The sequence below is a fragment of the Psammomys obesus genome, unplaced genomic scaffold, assembly GCF_907164565.1.
Source record: "Psammomys obesus unplaced genomic scaffold, mPsaObe1.curated_primary_1811, whole genome shotgun sequence".
Taxonomy (NCBI): Eukaryota; Metazoa; Chordata; class Mammalia; order Rodentia; family Muridae; genus Psammomys; species Psammomys obesus.
The window spans coordinates 351,957-369,201 of record NW_026588368.1 but is presented as its reverse complement, the minus strand read 5'-3'; the positions used below and the strand labels follow the sequence as shown (position 1 = coordinate 369,201).

The 17,245-nt window shown below is 47.3% G+C and overlaps 1 protein-coding gene across 1 annotated transcript in view; it reads left to right on the top strand.

Moving 5' to 3' along the window:
- Window positions 1–16,379, top strand: part of Tamm41 (TAM41 mitochondrial translocator assembly and maintenance homolog) — a 34,362-nt gene extending 17,983 nt beyond the window's left edge. The window contains exons 4-7 of the mRNA XM_055604327.1: window positions 3,721–3,866; window positions 8,008–8,173; window positions 9,514–9,576; window positions 16,244–16,379. Of these exons, the coding sequence (XP_055460302.1) occupies window positions 3,721–3,866; window positions 8,008–8,173; window positions 9,514–9,576; window positions 16,244–16,320 (452 nt within the window). The 3' untranslated portion in view covers window positions 16,321–16,379. The remainder of the gene's footprint in view (window positions 1–3,720; window positions 3,867–8,007; window positions 8,174–9,513; window positions 9,577–16,243) is intronic.
- The last annotated feature ends 866 nt before the right edge of the window (window positions 16,380–17,245 follow it).

Below are 17,245 nucleotides of genomic sequence, written 5' to 3'. Positions count from 1 at the left end.
TCAGTGAGACCTTGCCCCAGTAAATGAATTGGAGAGCAACTGAGGACAGTAGCCAACCAGCTGTATGTTCGTGAGGCCACACGTGTGTGCATGTGCCCACATAGAGATTGCACAGCTGGACACTAATCCAGCCGCCGTTCCATTCATACCCGAGAAATCATTTCATCTCTGTGTCCCAGGCCTTCTAAAATGTTGGAGTATAACAACATGGCAGAAGGGAGGGAAATTACAGAGCAGAGGGAAATAGTTGCCTCAGCCATGGGTACCCTGGAAATGAGAGACAGATTGTCTTGGCATCCCAGTCCCCTCACCTGCCGAACTTGGAATAACACCTGCTTCATGGGGCTTTGCCACCAAATGGGAGAGCGTGTGTAATGCTTACACACAAAAGCCTGTGACAGGGCTGGGGGAGCTTAGCATATAAAAGCACTTGCGTCTAGCACCTGGCAACCTGAGTCCATCCCTGAAACCCTCTTAAAAAGCCAGGTGAAAGGTCTTGCGTTTAACCAGCGTTCCCTGGTTAAATTCGAGCTGGAGCCCGGGGGCCTAGTAGCCTGGTGTGCACAGTGTGACGGAAACAAGAGGCCGCCCTCAACTTGGTAGGAGGAGAGAACCGACTTTCTCTAACCTCCGAATACATGCTGTGTGTGCATTCACACACATGTGGACGTAATTACATACTTGAAAAATACTCTTAGGTGCATATTAAGTGCTAAGGATAGAAGCCAGGGCCTTGCTGATTGTATGCAGGCAACCTGCTGCCGCCACCCTTTTTTTTAGAACATACCATTGCCTTATTTTGTGTATATACTTAAGAGATTTTTAAATTTTATGTGTATAATCAGTGTGTCACCTGCATGTATGTGTATGCAGGTGCCTGGTACCTGCAGAGGCCAAAAGGGGATGTCAGGTCCTCTTGAACTGGAGTTACAGACAGTTGTGAGCCAGCTGTGTGCTGAGATCCAAACCTTGTCCTCTGCAAGAACAGAAAGCACTGTGAACGGCTAAGCCATTTTACCAGTCCTTGTTTTATATATATTTTATATGTTTCTAATTCATTTTTCCACCATGCTGTGTAAGACAACTACTTTTCAGTGGTAATGTACATGGTAGAGCATGGGTGTACCATTGTAATATACAGCTTTTCTGTGCCCCCTAGACCCTTGAGCTGTTTCCTCATAAACGATGCTGTAATGAACTGTTGGAATTGGGTGGGGGTAGGGCAGAGCTTAAACCAGTGTGCTTCTCAGTTTTCATTAATCAGACAAAATGAGCAAAAATTAAAAAAAAAAATATCTTGGCCTGTGGTTGCAGAGGTTTCCATTCATGGCCAGCGTGCTTCATTGCTTTTAGGCCTATGGTTGGTTAGGCAGCAACATCAAAGGAAGTCATGGTGAGGGAAAGTCCTTCCTTCATGGCAACCAGGAATCAGAGAGAGGACACACCGAGAAACAAGAGATACCCTTCACTGTCATGCCTCTTGAATAGTCCATTTAAAGTGTGAGCTCATAGCAGAATTACTCATTGAGAAAGTTAGCACCCTCACAATCCAGGCCCCTTTCAGTAGCACCATTAGCTGAGACCAAACCTTCAACACATGGACTTCTGTATGGGGGAGAAGGATCATGCCTAGACCCTGACAGTGGGGCCTGTGTGTGCTACGCAAATACTCAGAGGCTGAGCTGTTCTCTCTGCCTAATGAATAGATTTCTTTCGTATGTTATATATATCATGTTAACATGCAACCAGGAAATCTCAGGCACATGACCTAATCTTTGTGTCTTGTTGTGTGCGCTTGATGGGAATCTGCCTGAGAAGATGTGTTATGCCTTAGATGAGACAACACAAGCCTTGAAGACCACCAGTGGCTGTCAGGCACTCAGTAGATGACACCACCTCCTGACTCCACAGCTAGTATCCTCAGGCCTGCTCTCTAGACATGGGTTTATTGATTGACTGCTTCCCAGAAGGACTTCAGCAAATTGTGATGTCAACAACTATCTATACCAAGGTCATCGTCCATGGGCTCTTTAGGAGGCTGTTTTTCTGAGGCTCACCTTCCTCAGTTGTATGTCCACCATATTACAGTATAAGTTGGTCCTTTGATGCTTAAAAAAAAAAAAAGAGTCTTACTTCTTGCTATAGTACATGCTGTTGGGCCTTCACTTAGTCTCTTTGGTGTTGCTGGTAGCACAGTACCACAGACTGGGCAGTTCCTAAGGAAGGATGTTTGGTTTGGCGTCCAGTTCTGGTCAAGGTCATGGGACCTCATCTGGTCACCTTCTTGCTGGCAGTCCCAAGATGGCACATAGGACGGGAGCAGGTGTATATATATTTTCTGCGCAGTATACAATGAAGCCACCCATATCCAGTCCTGGGGGCTCCACCATGATGATCCTGTCTAATAGTCACTCCAAAGGTCAGTATCACTCTTTCCTCACAGTAGAGACTGTACCCCAACACCTCAACATGAGCCTGAGAGGAGTCACGCCACACTCATTCCATTGCAGACAGCTTCATAATTTTACTTTTCCCCAACAAACCGTCAGTTTGTTCAAGGGAATTCCACTATGGCAGGCCATAACCTCTTAGAGTCCTCCCCTCAGAAAAAAAGAATTGGCAAAGGTAACATGGGTCCTGATAAAATTACCCAAAGTGCATTCTCTGCTCCCCAAAGTGACTGCTTTTGAGTGACAGGTTCTCTCACCATCCTACTCCCAGGGGCCTCCTTGGCAGCTGTGCCATGCATATGGCCAGTGAAGGCTTCAGCACATCACCCTCATGCCACTTCACCTTGGAGTCCTACCTGTTCTTTCCTGGAACACCAGGATGTAACCCCAGGCCCTGTGCCAGCCAGGAAAGCGCTCTACCTCTGAGGCACATCCCCTCCCCACCCACCCCCAGCCTCTTGCATTCACTCAGGCACCCCATTTTACAAGTCTTCTCTCTAGGACTGGCTGATCATCTTCAGTGGCAGAGCCGTTACCTCGCATTTGCAGCAGAGATTGCTGCGGAGTATGTGGTGGCATGTGCCTAGAACCCCAGCAGAGCAGGGGGATCAGGAGTCGAAGGACAACCTGGGCTACACAGCAAGCTATAGGCCGGTCTAGACTCATGAGGCCCTGACTCCAAAGGGCAAAAGTAAACAAAATAGAAGTGGCTCCTTTTTCTTCAGAGAAATTATTTTGTCCCCAGTTCATCCTGTAGCAAGCATTCATTACACCCTTCATTTCTCTCCATTTGAATCATTTAAAGATTTATTGTATGTGAATAAGTTTTGCCTGTGTATGTGTGTGTCGTCATATCATGTACATGCCATGCCCACAGAGGCTAGTAGATGGCATCAGAGGAGTTTCAGGTGGTTGGTTGTGAACCGCCACGGGGTGCTGGGAACCTAAAGCAATAGTCAACAACTGGCCACAGGCAGGGTTTTCATAATGTTTGTCAGCACAGAGGGTTCCATACTGGAAAAACAAATAAAACCCATGGCCAGGCCAGTGACCTTGTCTGAGCTTTACCTAACACTGTATTGCTTTGTGACTTCAAAGGCCCTTTTCCCCCAACTCTCTAATTCATTATATACCATGATGACTGTTTTAAAGAAGAAAAGATGTGTTCTGCCGGGGGATCCTAGCATGCTGCTCCAGTGAGCCCTCATTGTTCATGGATCAGGGTGTGACTTCTTCGAGGAAGACTGACTTTTCTGGTTGTTTTAACTAGGTGACTTTCGCATGGTGATTGGCGAGGAAAAAGCGAAAGTGTTGAACATCGTGAAGCCCAACATAGCCCATTTCAGAGAGCTCTATGGGAGTATATTACAGGAGGATCCCCAGGTGGTGTATAAAACACAGCAAGGCCAACTGGAGGTGAGCTGTGTGCGGGCCCTGACCCCACACTACCAAAGGAAGAGCTAGTATTTATATATCTATGTTGTCTGAAGTAGGTGTGCTTGAACCTGTGCCTCACATATGCTAGACAAGTGTTCTACCCCTGAGCTACATCCAACCCTCTTGGTACTTTTTATTTTGAGACAGTGTTTCTAAGCTGCCTAGGATAGTTTTGAACTCACTCCAATGCCCTAGAAGCCTTGAACCTGGCAGTCCTCCTGACTCATCCCTCCAGGAACCTGGAATTACAGGCCAGTGCCAGAGGCCTGGTGACAAGAACTGTCTTTTTTTACTGTTGCTATTTTTTTTTTAAGCTAACAAAATGACGTGCTTCAGTGGCATTTTCATGCATCTGTGACCTTAGACTTTTTCTCTCTCACACCCCCACCCTCTGAATGCCCTGGCCCAGTCTGGCTGCTTCCCTTTTGTCCACTAGTCAATCAGTTGCCATTCTGCTTTTTCCCCATTTATTGCATCAGCCTCCGCTGCCCTTCTCCTTAAGATGCCTCTCTTGTCCTAGTAAGACCACCTTATTTCCAGCTGTCCATTTCTGCAGTTACCATGGTTTCATTTTTCTTTACGGTTCCATTGAATATCTGGGCTACATTTTCTTTTCTTTTCTTTTTATTATTTTAGACAGTTTAGATTAGACAGTCAGTAACAGCCCAGGCTGTCCTTCAATTCCCTATGTAGTCAAGGATTACCCTAAATTCTCTAAAGTACCAGAATTCAGGCTTCTCCCACCATGCGCTGTTTATATAGGGCTTGAACCTGGGGCTTTTTGCATGCTGGGCCTATATGCCAGCCCTGTACTGTCCATTCATCTGTTGGTGAACAACAACAGTTCTGTTTCCTGGCTGTTGTGAATAATGCAACAATAAGATGGCTGTACCAAAAGTAATAACAATTTTGGAATTTTGGTTTCTTTAAAAACTCAGAAATATTATAAGAATGTGTTTTGGTTTTAATCCTGAGTGTGGGGATATAGCGCTGCTTCCACAGCAGCTGACTATGATTTGCCTCGTGCTCTAGCAGAAGCATGGTTTTGCCAGCTGCAGATGATTTCTGCGGTTGTGTGATGTTTGGAATTCTGGGAACTTTCCAGAGGGTACGTAAATACGAGGGACCCAAGAAGCAGGGTCTGTGGTTGTTGGTCATTTAGGGAAGTTAGTTGTGCTTTGCTTGCAGCCATGGTCAAAGAAGAAACAAAAGGAAAGAAATTAGATTCAGTGACTTTCCTAATTTCTCTCTCCCCTCTCTCCTGTTTCTCTCCTGTCTAGTTTAGTGTTAGGAGTGGTGGGGTGGGGAAAAGGGTGGTGTAAAGAATGCACAGAGTAGCAAAAGACCACCTCTACCTGTGGTATGTAGACTTAGACTCCTTCAGGTAGCACCCAGGAGTTAAGATAACGCCAGCTCTCTTGAGAACTTCTGTTCAGTAGACCATTTGTTGCTATCCCAACCCCATGTTGCTTACCAGGTGACATTAATGCTATTTAATTGATTGGGCTGGCAGGATGGCTCAGTGGGTAAAGACATCTTCCAAGCCTGACGACCAGAGTTTAAGCCCCAGGAGCCCACGTGGTGGAAAGAGAGAACCGACTCCACAAGTTGTCTCTGGCCGTCGCATGCCCACCGTGGTATGTGCACCCACCCCCATAAATAACTTAAGTTTTAAAAAAGTCAAAGGAGGGGAAAGATGTTCTGCCTCTGCTAGTGTAGACAAACGTGACACATCCAAGTTTCTAGTTTAAACATGAACCCATCCGAGGCAAACTCCAAGGTATAACTGTTGATTTGTTTGTTTGATTAATTTCTGATCGAGACAGAGTTTCTCTGGACACAGCCTTGGCTCTGCCGAGCCACTCAGATAATCTGTTGTACCTGGTGCTGCAGATGCCTCAGGATCTTGGCTTGCTAGGGTTTGTAGTCTCTGCTATAACCCACTAGGATTCATTGAGTTCTTGCAAAGGCCAGACTTCCTGGGGACATGATGAGGGCCTTCAGCACTTTCCTTTGCTGGGGCTCTCTAGAGAGCTGGCACAGCTAGGGTAGCGGGGGTGGGTGGAAGAGACACCAGCTATAGTTCATGGATCCATAGGACAGTTTCCAATCTTTAGGGTAGACTAGCAGGCTGGAGACTCAGAGAAGAGGTGGTGCTGCAGCCTTGAGTCTAGAGCAGACTGCCTTCCTGGAAGGACTGTGGGCGTTTCTCTTGCATCCTTGAGCGGATAGATGAGCCTGCCCTGTTAACAGTGAGGGTGGTCAGCGGTCTTTATATCCTCAGCCGACCCAAGTGTTAATTGCACCTTTAAAATAACCAATGGCTGAGCACTACAGCTTAGTCAGGGTACACAGAAAGGCCGCCACACCCCTGCATGACCTAGGCGTGCAGGTAACACTGATTTCCCCCTCCTGAGGTGTGGTTTTACTTTCTCTTCTTTCGGTGACAGCCTCGGAGCCTCTGCTTCATCTTCTACACTGACAGCTCTGACATGTCTACTCGGGCTTTGCTCACTGGAACGCTCCTAGTACCCGTCTTCAGGTTAGGCATGTCTGCACCCAGTGGGCCCATCTGGCTCTGCGAGGCTGCTGGAAAGCTAGTGGGCCCTTCAGAGTTCTCCCAGCTCAGGGCAGGAGGCCAGTCTTCACCCTGCATTTCGTGCTTTGTGTATGCAAGTAGCTATCCATGCCTGAGAGCCCTCTCAGAGGGTGCTGCAGCAACAGCAAGTAAACGAACGCCTTCACCCAGAGACTGTTCTGGTTTGTTTGTTGTTATTGTTTGAAGACAGGATTGACGCCATGGCTGGCCTGGAATTCACTATGTAGACCAAGGTGGCCCTGAACTTACATGATGCGTGCATGGTCCCACAGGCTTTGTGGAGTTGGTTCTCTCCTACCTTGACGTGGAGCCTGGGAGTGGAACTCAGATCACCAGGCTGCTGAGCATCCGCCCGCCTCTTCTTTCATGCTAAAACCTAAACACTTGCTGAAAGAACTCAAGGCAGATCCTTACTTGAGAACTACTGTGAAGAAGCTGCTGAGCGAGGCATTGTTCCTTCTGCATGGAGCAGGCAGCAGTGCTCGAGTGTAGCTTCCATGGTCTTATATTTTTAATTCTTCGGAGCAAAATACACTGTATTAGGGAACTAGTCTTGTCTCAGCAGTGGGCTGACCTCTGTTTCAGTGCTCTCCCGGCAATACTTAGTTTTATTTATGTCTTTGTCCCTGAGCAACTTAATGTGCTTAGACAGCCTTAGAAACAGAACTGCCTGGATAGCTCAGTCATATGTAACAAGTAATGACAACTAAGTTATGCTGATCAGCTACTAATTCACTCACCTGTGTTCTGGAGGGTTCAGAGTAAGCCTGGCCTTTGTCATCAGGATGTGTCTACAGTCATTTGTGAAGTACAGCATTGTACACAAGGGGCGCCCAGAGCAGGGACACAAATCCAGATCACACTGTCTCACAGCATTCAGAGTGGACAGGAGAACCTGAGTCCCTGGATTAGATCTGGACTTGTTGGCTGCAAACCCACTCCCTTTAGCTGCTGGCTTAAGGCATGTAGGACATTGTAAACTGCAAGTCAGAAGTTGACCCCCCAAAGAAGTTTCTCTTGGATCTGAAGAGATGAGCTGGCTCAGTGGTTAAGAGCTGTTCTTGCAGAGGACCTGGATTCAGTTCCCAGCACCCACAATGGAGGCTCAGAACTGTAACTTTAATTCCAAGGGATCTGACACTCAGTTCTGAGCTCTCAGCACACATGTGGTGCACATACATGCATTCATTCAAAACACCAATGCATAGAATAAAATTTTTAAAAAAATGTTTAAGAGGCTTCTCTTCAAATCTCATGTAGAAGTGGAATATTCAGGAACCAGGGCTGTCCTTTTTGAAGGGACCTATAATCCTGACCATGTAAATACTCAGTTTCCCTTGCCACCTGGGGCAGGTGTTGGGCTTACATCAGAGGAAGGGAACTTAATGACAAATATGTGCATGGGAGTCCCACATAATGTGAGACTCTTGTTTGTGTGATTTTTGAATAGAAGCCATGTGTCCAGCTGTGTCTGGACTTCAGAGCACTTGCAAAGATGTCATCTCTCTCTCTCTTTCCTAGATAGATAAAAGCCCAGAAGGACAATTCACTCAGCTGATGACATTGCCCAGAACCTTACAGCAGCAAATCAATCACATCATGGACCCTCCTGGGAGAAACAGGGATGTGGAAGAGACTTTACTGCAAGTGGCTCAAGACCCTGACTGTGGTGATGTGGTGCGGCTAGGTGTGTCTGTGGGTTGGTGTTGAGCAAGAGCTGACTGTGGGTGAAAGCAGCCTTTGTGTCCTTCAGACACCTTATTTTTTTCCTTCTTCCCTAATGAGATCAAGAGAGAGATTGCATCTGGGGAGAAGAAAAGCATGAACAATTCAGGGTTTTACAAATCTCAGAGTTTACTTGCTTGAAGCAAGCAGTGGGAAAGCCACCGCCAGTGGCTGAAGCAATGCTGATTTTCGTTTCAAGAGCATAACTTCTAGGTGTTATTTGAAAGGTGTGTCTATCCCTTGCGGTGGTCTGAGAAGGAAAGAGACTGATGGTATTTTTATGCTTTGCTGCCATCTCCAGCTTCTCTCTGACTCACCAGGTTGTGTCCAGCCAGCCACCCTCTGGTGGCCCTCAAGTGGTGTTTCTCCACATTCACTCCACAACCTCCCTAATGTTTATCTAAAGAGCCAAGCCTATATGGGGCTGCAGACCTGTGATCTCAGCACTCAGAAGGCAGGGGCAGGTAGTTCAGCCCCAGCTTGGGCTACATAGATAGTTTACAGTCAACCTAGGTTAATTAGCAAGGTGAGGCTTTATCTCTAAACACAGAAAATCTCAACCTTTTCCTGAGACCCACCTCTCTCTGGAGTAGCAAAGGACAGTAGGGGAAGAAATAACTATGAAACTGAAAATTACCTCATCTCTTAGATTAATTCATTGTCCCGCTTTCCCCCAGTAAATACTTATAGATTGAAAAATGCAGTCTGCAGTGAGGAGTTGGGAGGGTGGCTCCCTTCCCCTGTCTCAGGAGCCTGCACCAGGCTTCTTGAACATGCCCCTGTGCTCACTCTCATTCAGCCAGCCCCGGCTGTTGGTGGTTGCTGCTGTCCTGAGGCAATGGAAGACTGGGACCCTGGGTCTTAGAGTAAATATTCTCATCTACTTTTACAATGGATGCTTTTCTCCTAGATTTAAAAAAAAAAAAAAACAAAAACACATACACAAAACAACAAAAACACCTCTCTTTAACTCTTTCTGCATTTTGGAACTGAGAAGTAGAAGACATAAGCAGCTTTAAATTCCTAAGATGACCCCTCTTATTTTAAGGAGGCCAAGTTGCAAGCAGCCCAGGCCTTTGCCAGCACTCACCCAGTGAGCCTGATCACAGCTGTCCTCTGCAGAACCCAACCCTCTGTTCTGATGCCCTTTTCAGGGTCGCTTCCCGATGGGGTCAGCGCTCCTCCACTAGTTCTGTTGAGTAGCTGGAAATAATATTTAGTTTCAGATTTTTAAGACCGCTAAGATGGCAACCATCTTTCTGGGCTTCTCTTGGTATCTTTTTTGTTTTTTGTGTTTTGCAGGGGTCTCATCAATCGTCAGACCTTCCAGCATCAGCCAGAGTACCAAAGGCCTTTTTACTGCTGGTAAGAACCTTAGGAACAGGCACCTGTGGTGTGCAAGCTAGACAAAATGGCGTCAATGCTGTTGGTTGAAATACAAAGCTTTGCATCCCTTGCACTGGAGCAGTTCTGACCCTTCACAGCCATAAACCCTGATAAAGCAGTATACTATAGCCCCACTCATGACTGCAGTATGGCCTGACCCTCTACCAGGTCACCAGCCGGAGTGCTGGCAGGAGGCATGGCCTCTCCTCTCAGTTCCTCAGATAACTTCTGCGTGGGGTTTTGCCCTCACATTTCTATGTTGAAAAGCAGTGCAAAACCAGCGGTGCTGGGTGCTCCCTCCCTATCCCCCATGCTCACAGACACCTGCTTCCTTCTCTTAGTAACGTATTTTTGTTTTCACTGCTGTTTCCTGAAGAGTGGATTCATGTGGCCATTCCCCTGCTCCTCTGCTTTAGGTGCCATCTCCCTGTGGGCAATCAGCAGGGAGTGATTCAGTCACAGTTCTGTCCTCCCCTCTATCTCCGTGCTCCTGCCAGGCCTGCCCGCTCTTGTCATCCCCCATCTCAGTAGTCCTTTCATACTTGCAGTTTGGGCTAAGTCATTATTGAAAACTTAACACTGAGCTGAGGCACATGGCGTGCTTTGCCTCTCCTGCCCAGGGATTTGTCTTCATCTGCTCTGTGGGGGCTGTCTGATCCCCTTTGTCTGTGCCTTTCACTCTCTTGGTGCATAGCATCCTTTTGACGAGCAGGTTCCTGAAAAAGAATGAGTTTGGAAACTGTTTGAAACCTCCTTTCTCTACCCTCACATCTGGTTGATATTTAGGACAGGTAGAGAGTAAAAATAATTTCCCTTAGAACCTTGAGGTCATCAGTTCTGGTGGTGTACACACATAATCCTAGCACTCAGGAATTCACAAGTTCAAAGCCATCTTTGTCTTCATAGCAAGATCCTGTCTCTGAGTAAGAAAGAGGGGAGGGAAGAGAAAAAGACAGAATTTTGAAATAATTACTGCAATTAATCTCTCACTTTCAGGACTACTGTTGAAGTTCAAAGCCATTCTGATCCTTATTCCATCATGTGTGTTCTTTCTGGAAGCTCCTTGTGTCTTCATTCTCCCTGGGGCTCTGGAGTCCTGATGGCATGCGGTGATGTGACTGTTTTGATCTCTTTTTCCTGGCCACTCTTTCAGTGGGGAAACCCAGAGTGTTCTTTCATTTCCCATTTGTTTTCTTAGTTTTCGTTCTCTAAGTCCTTTATCCAGATGCCTGCACTCCTCGAGTAGGGGTTTCTCTTTTCCTCTGTCTTCCCTGTGTTACCTCACAGTCTTTTTTCCTCTGCTCCCTGTGAGGTTTTCTCAACTGTAGTTGTGATCCTGCAGGTCTGTCTGTGTGTTTTGGGGGACTGAGAACACGTGCACAGTAAGCACTTTCCCACCAAGTTACTTTCCTGGCCCAGGCGCCTTTGTATTGACTTGCAGCACTTTCATCAAATATATCCTTAGGTATTGCCCTCCAAAGTAGCTCCTGTCTCCCCACTCTTTCCAGCCTTTTGTAGCACTGTAGTTGTTCACATCATGCATTGAACGTCTGTGTGCGCTGGCTGCTCAGGGTATGAAAAGGAGATTTGGCCATCCCATCTCCTGGGCTGGAAAGGCAGACAGATACTCATGTTAATGGAAATGGCACAGAGGTAGCTCCCAAGCAGAGTGACCTTTCACCCTGCACCTGTTGTTTGGGTGTGAGACTGCCCTGGAGCTGGTGTGGCTACGTTTCTTAGAGTTTCACAGCATTCCCATTAGAGCATTTGTTCCCAGGATGCAACATTGCTCTCCTGAGTCTGTGGAAAGATCTAGCCAAGTTTCAGCAGCACTAAACGCTAGGTCACACAGCTCCTGCTGCTGTGTCCTGGCAGGGCTGACGTGGGGGTGCTTCTGTTAGCTTGAGTGAGTCCGGGCTCTTGACTTACGTTTGTATGTGGCTGCCTGCTCCTTTGGTTTTCTTGAGCTGGGCTTCCGTGCCAGAAGGAACATTTTAATGCTTTTAGTTGTGGTACTGGTGTTATTTGGATTCGTTTGTTCTTTTAAACTTGGTCTTTCAGAGAATAGACATGCTGAAATATTTATGGATAAATAATGATACCTGGGATTTGCTTTATAATAAATGACAGAAGGTAGTGGATTGTGAATTGTTTCTGAGCTGAGGTGTTGTTGAAACCCAGTAAAGATAAGTAGAACTGTATCAGTATTCTATTATCTTCTTAGTATAATTTTATTTAAGACATGGTGTTGTATATTGCTGGCCAGCCTGAAACTTTCTAGGTAGCCAAGGATGATCTTGAACGCTTAATCCTCCTACCCCCACCTTCAGTGTGCAGGGATAATAGTTGGTATCACCGTACCTGGTTTAATGCTGACCAAATCGAGGGCCTCATTCATGCTAGGCAAGTGCTGTAACTGAGCCACATGCAGCCCTTGTTTGTTTTTTGAGACAGTGTATTGCTATGTAGTCCAGGATGATTCTCCTGAATGCTGCAATTTCTATCTGTTAATGTCAGTTGGTGTGTGAGTATGTTTGAATTTTTTTGGGGGGGGAGGAATTTTAGAAAAACCAAACTGTTTTTCTTCATTGGCCTCCTTAGTCAATAAGAACTCTGCTGCTCCATACACTGTGGGTTAAACTAAACTGTCACTTAAAACCTTGTGACCCTTTGGGTCCAAACAACTGAGAAACTGAAGGACTCCATCCCATTATGTACCTGATTTTAATAAAATTAACTTTAGTTATAGCAATATCTTACCGAGAAGAGCAGTCTCTGACTGTAAAAACTGAATGACAGTACAGACATGAGCCACTCCAAAATAAACCTAAAATTATTTTTCCTATTTGAATGGTAAAGATTAGACAGAAGTGAAAAAAAAAAAAATCGATGTGAATCCCATCCCCACCTCCTGATCACCTCCACCCTGAGACAGGCCCTGGGTCCTTTTCCAATAGTTCTTCCATTTGCCAGCAGAGGGCAGTGGTGACAGAACCTGCGGCCCAGGTTTTCTAGGGGCTCAGGAGCTCTGCCCCACTTCCCCTGAGCAGTGACTTGCTCCCCTTCTAAGGGGCCCACATTGTACTGTGGGCATCCATAGGCAGGGAAACTAGAAAGTGATGGCCCTGCGGTTCTGGGGGTCTTCTGGCCTTGCTCCGGGCCTCTCTGTGTATGGTGGGTAGCTTGTGACACCTGTAACCAGCTCTGCAGATTGTGTTGGGAAGCATGGCCAGTGTGGTGTGTTCCTGGGCAGCCTGAGCAGTCTTCATGGCTTCCCTTTGCAGTTCTCTCTGTCAGATACACACATGTTCTAGTTTGAACGCAGAAATGCTCTGCCCCTTTTCTCGGGAAGTTTCTTCTTCAGGAGCTGGTCTCCATCTCTCATATACCATGTTGCTAGCAGAGCAGCAGGGCTTTCATCAAGTTTCCTAGATCAAGAACTAGAGCCAGCAGGGTGCCCTTGCAGAAAGTGCTTTGCCTTTGAGGGCCTCACATCTCTGTTAACAAAAGACCAGCTAAGCCAACTGTCTTTGTCTGAGCAGTAGCCATTTATTAAGTGTCTGCCTGGCTGGAGACAGCTGAGGCAGTTTGAGGGAGTTGGTGTGAGAACCAGTAGGTAGGAAGTGGGAGAGTCAGTGACCACCCTGAGAGATAGGTAAGAGCAGCACAAAGGATGGTCCTAAAGCTACACTCAGCATTCAAGGAATGCAGAGCTTCCCTGAGGGCAGAGGGGAGCTACTGAAGGATGTAGAAAGAGGGGGAGAGCTGTTGCCAGCAAAACCAACAGATAGGGTTATAGCTAGCCAGCCAGCTGAGGGACCCCTGCAGCCTAAGCCTAGGCTAGGGTCACCCAGACAAGAGAGCCCAGAATGGAGTATCTGGACCACAGGAGTTGGAGGGAGGCAGGAGTCAAACACAGTTCCCCGAGTGCTGCCTTGGAGGCAGTAGGGCCACCCTCTGAGGCGCTGGAGGCTTGGGGTGCTAGTGAGTCTAATTTCCCCATCTGCCTTTATGGTCAATCACAATTAACTCTGGGGGCAGATCCCTCTCCCAACTTCAAAAGATTCAGCTGAATTAACAAGACACGTTTAGTCTTGTCCCTAAGAACTATCCCAGCATGCCTCACTGCTTCTCAGCCCTTTCCTGAAACACAGTTGAGCCAATCATTACTTTTGTCTTACATCATCTTTCTAATGATGTGTTTATCACTTAAGCTTGAGCATTCTCCCTCCTCCTTTCCCCCCTCCTTTCTTCCCTCTCTCCTTCCCTTCCTCAGTTCTAACAGGGTGTCTGTACTGGTTCTTCTGGCTTTGGTCAGAATTTTAGGATTGTAGATGTCCACTGCCATCCCCAGCTAAGTCTAAAACTTGTCAAATTAAGTTGTAGCTCTGCCTCGGACCAGCTTTTCTTTGTGGACAGGTCATCTGGAAGCTCCCTGTGAGTGTGGAGGTCTACTGACTTCCCCTCAGGTGTGAGGATGGAATTACGGAGGGTTTGCCGGACACTTTCATCCATTGAGGGCCCCTTCTTGTTGATCCTCTTTCTTGCTCAGTTCAGTGTGTGGTTTAGATGAAATTTTTTTTTCTTTCTGGCCTGTCTTTGTTTATTATACCAGGGCCCCTTCCGTGTTAAGCACACACTCAGAGCTACGCCAGCCCCCGTCCTGTTGGATGTGGGTAACGCAAACAACCTCCTGCCCTGGGATGCCACGCTGCACTTTCTGTAGAATCTTCATGGGGCTTTCCACTTCCCGAGTCAGGTTCACCCACCTGTCCCCTGCGCCTCACATCCCTTGCTGTCCCTTGAAGAACACTTTGTCTATTTCAATATTATGAAATTGCTGATTGAAATTTTTAAAACCTTTGTTGAAATTAATCTGTTTGTTCTTAACCTTGTGCAAACCTCAGCTCCTGTGACAACCTGATGGGATTGAACACAGTCAGGATGGTATGGCTATGGACAGAGCCAATGAAAATCTAACTTCCGGCCCCTTGGCATAGCTGAGCACATAAACACTTGCACTGCAGACTTTCCCGTAGCTTTGGGAGCTCAGATTCCCAGCCACTACTGTCTTGTGGACCTTTTGATACCTACAGCATCCTACAGATGAGAAACCGAGGCCCAGAAAGAAAGGGAGAGTCGCCAGTCATAGGCCACTACCCAGGCCTCTTCATCATTTCCTAGTGTTCTTTGTAGCGCAGTTCTCTGCTCCAGTCTTTCTGTCCAGTCAAGGGAGGCTTCTAGTGCTCTAAGCAGCTAAGGTGGCATCCAGGGCTGCTCAGCCATGCTCAGTATTTACCTGACGCTTGAACGCCAAGGAGCTTGTCACTAGGCTTTCAGAAGGCAAGTCTGCTTCCAGCCGTGACTCAGCAGCCTGGGCTCGCCATGCTGAGCTTTGCGTGTGTGACTGCCTGGCTCTGCTCTGTCTTCTGGTTGGTTCCGCTGGAATTTAAAACTGCACCTTATGCAATGATCTTCCAGTCCTAGTGTTCAGGTGGGTGAGGCTGGCCAGAGTCGTTGCTCCAGGGAGAAAATTAAGAGGGGTGGAGGCAATGAAAAAGCTCTTGCGTTTCTCAATGAGATCACGTCAGGCTGAGAGTGTGCATGCAGACGCATCTGCTAATGATTTTGGGAACCCCGCCTTTCTTTCTCCCTGTCACTGCCTGCAGTAGCCACAGGTTCCAAACAGGAGAGGCAGCTTCCAAGTAACAGGGCCAGGTAGTTCAAAAGACCACTCCCTGGCATGAATCCTGCCACCTTGTCACTAAGCCACAGCCAAGAGCATGCACGTCCCAAGCCACCTCACAGGTCAGTGTGCAGCTCAGAAAGAAAAGGGCTTCAGCTACCCCCGACCTCACCAGCCTCATTTGAACACAAGGAAGTCAGATCCCTAACAACCTCCATGAGCAGGGCTGGAGAAGACTAGCGTCCCAGTTGTCCCAACGCACGTGTTTCCCATAAGCCTCAGAGAGCCTCTTCTCTGGGATCTTCTTGTAGTTGGGATGAAGTGAGAGGGCTGTGAGGGCCAGCCTTCACTCTGCTGCTGCAGGCAACTCAGCTAAGCACCTACTGTGTGCTGGTGTGTACCAGGTGCTGCACCATGTGAAAGGGATGTGGAGTGACTAGAACAAGGCCCCTGGCCTGGGGGAGCTGTCAGTCCAGGCAGAGAGAGACAGGCGCTGTACATTTATCACTAAGTGCTACGTGAGGGACATGGACACCAGGCAGGAGAGCAACCCGGCATGTGTACTAAGCAGGAAATAGTTACAGTAGCATTTGTTCTAAACAGACAGACGGCACATGTAGGACACAGAAAGCATTGAGCTGCAGTGGCTCCTCCCTTCTGAAAGACCCGGGAAAGTCAGTGCCTGCCATAAACCCCCATAACTCAAAAGACTTGCTATCCCCAGAAGCCTCGTTACATGAGCAGCATGGTACTGCACAACAGAGGCCCAGCCCAAGCGTCTGCTACAGCGCACTCTGCCTTTAATAGCCTTCAGCTCCCAGCTCCTCCAGAACGCTCCAGTCAACCATCATAGCCCCAACCCAAAGACAGGCCTCTGGTCAGAGTGGCACTGGGACTCCAGCTTGAATGTCCACTAAACAGGACTCATATTTTCTCACCCACACTTCTTCTCTCTTGCAGGTGTGAAGAAGTCAGTGATTTATAGTTCACGAAAACTGAACAAAATGTGGAAAGGTTGGCTGAGAAAAGCATCCTGACTTGCCTGGTTCTTGTTACGTGTAGATTGTGAATAAATGGCTCCGTGCTTTTTGATGGAGCTTGCTTTGTCACTCTGGCTGGCTACTTGAAATCGAAGAGACCAAGATTTGATCATCCTTGGTAGGGTTTGTTCTTGTCTGGCTTTCTGGTTTTTATTAGATGAGGTCTCACTCTGTAGCCCTGGCTGGACTCAAACTCACAAAGGTCCACCCACCTCTCTCTGTGTCTCCTGAGTGCTGAGCTTAAAGGTGTAAGCCAGCATGTGTGGCTGTACTTGATTTTTTCTTTTTAATTCACTGTCAGACACTAACTCAGGTGCAACCACAGCACACAAGAGGACTTTGCACCCCAAGAAGAGTCCTCTAGGTAGAGTTGTGATGGTGTTTTGTTATCATGTGGAGGAAGAGGTTCTGTCTTTGAGGACACAAAGAGTGAGAATTGCAAGTGCCACTGTGCTTGTAAACTGGCAGCCTGGAAGACTACAGGTGCATAAGTTGGCCTCTCTTCCTGGTGCCACGCCCCCATTTGCTTGGTTTTCGGTTGGTTTTTTTGTTTTTTGTTTTTTGGTTTTTTTTTTTTTGGTTGGTTTGGTACTTGTTTTATATGAAAGAATGACCTTTGAGTGCAGAGCCCAAGACCACCCTTTGTAGACTCTGCCCTGCTGTACTGAGACATGTGGAGGCACCAGGAACCCAGCAACACAGGAAGACTGACCATGCTTTCCTGTCATCTCTCTGCCCTCTGTTGTGTTGGCATCCTCCTAAGACTGGCTCATGCCCTAATTAGGAGACTGCTAACAACATAAGAGCATCCACACCTGGGAAGACAGAGACATTTTTTTTCCCCTAGAGACAGGGTTTCTCTGCATAGCCCTTGCTGTCCCAGAACTTGCTCTGTAGACTGGGCTGGCCTAGAACTCATAAG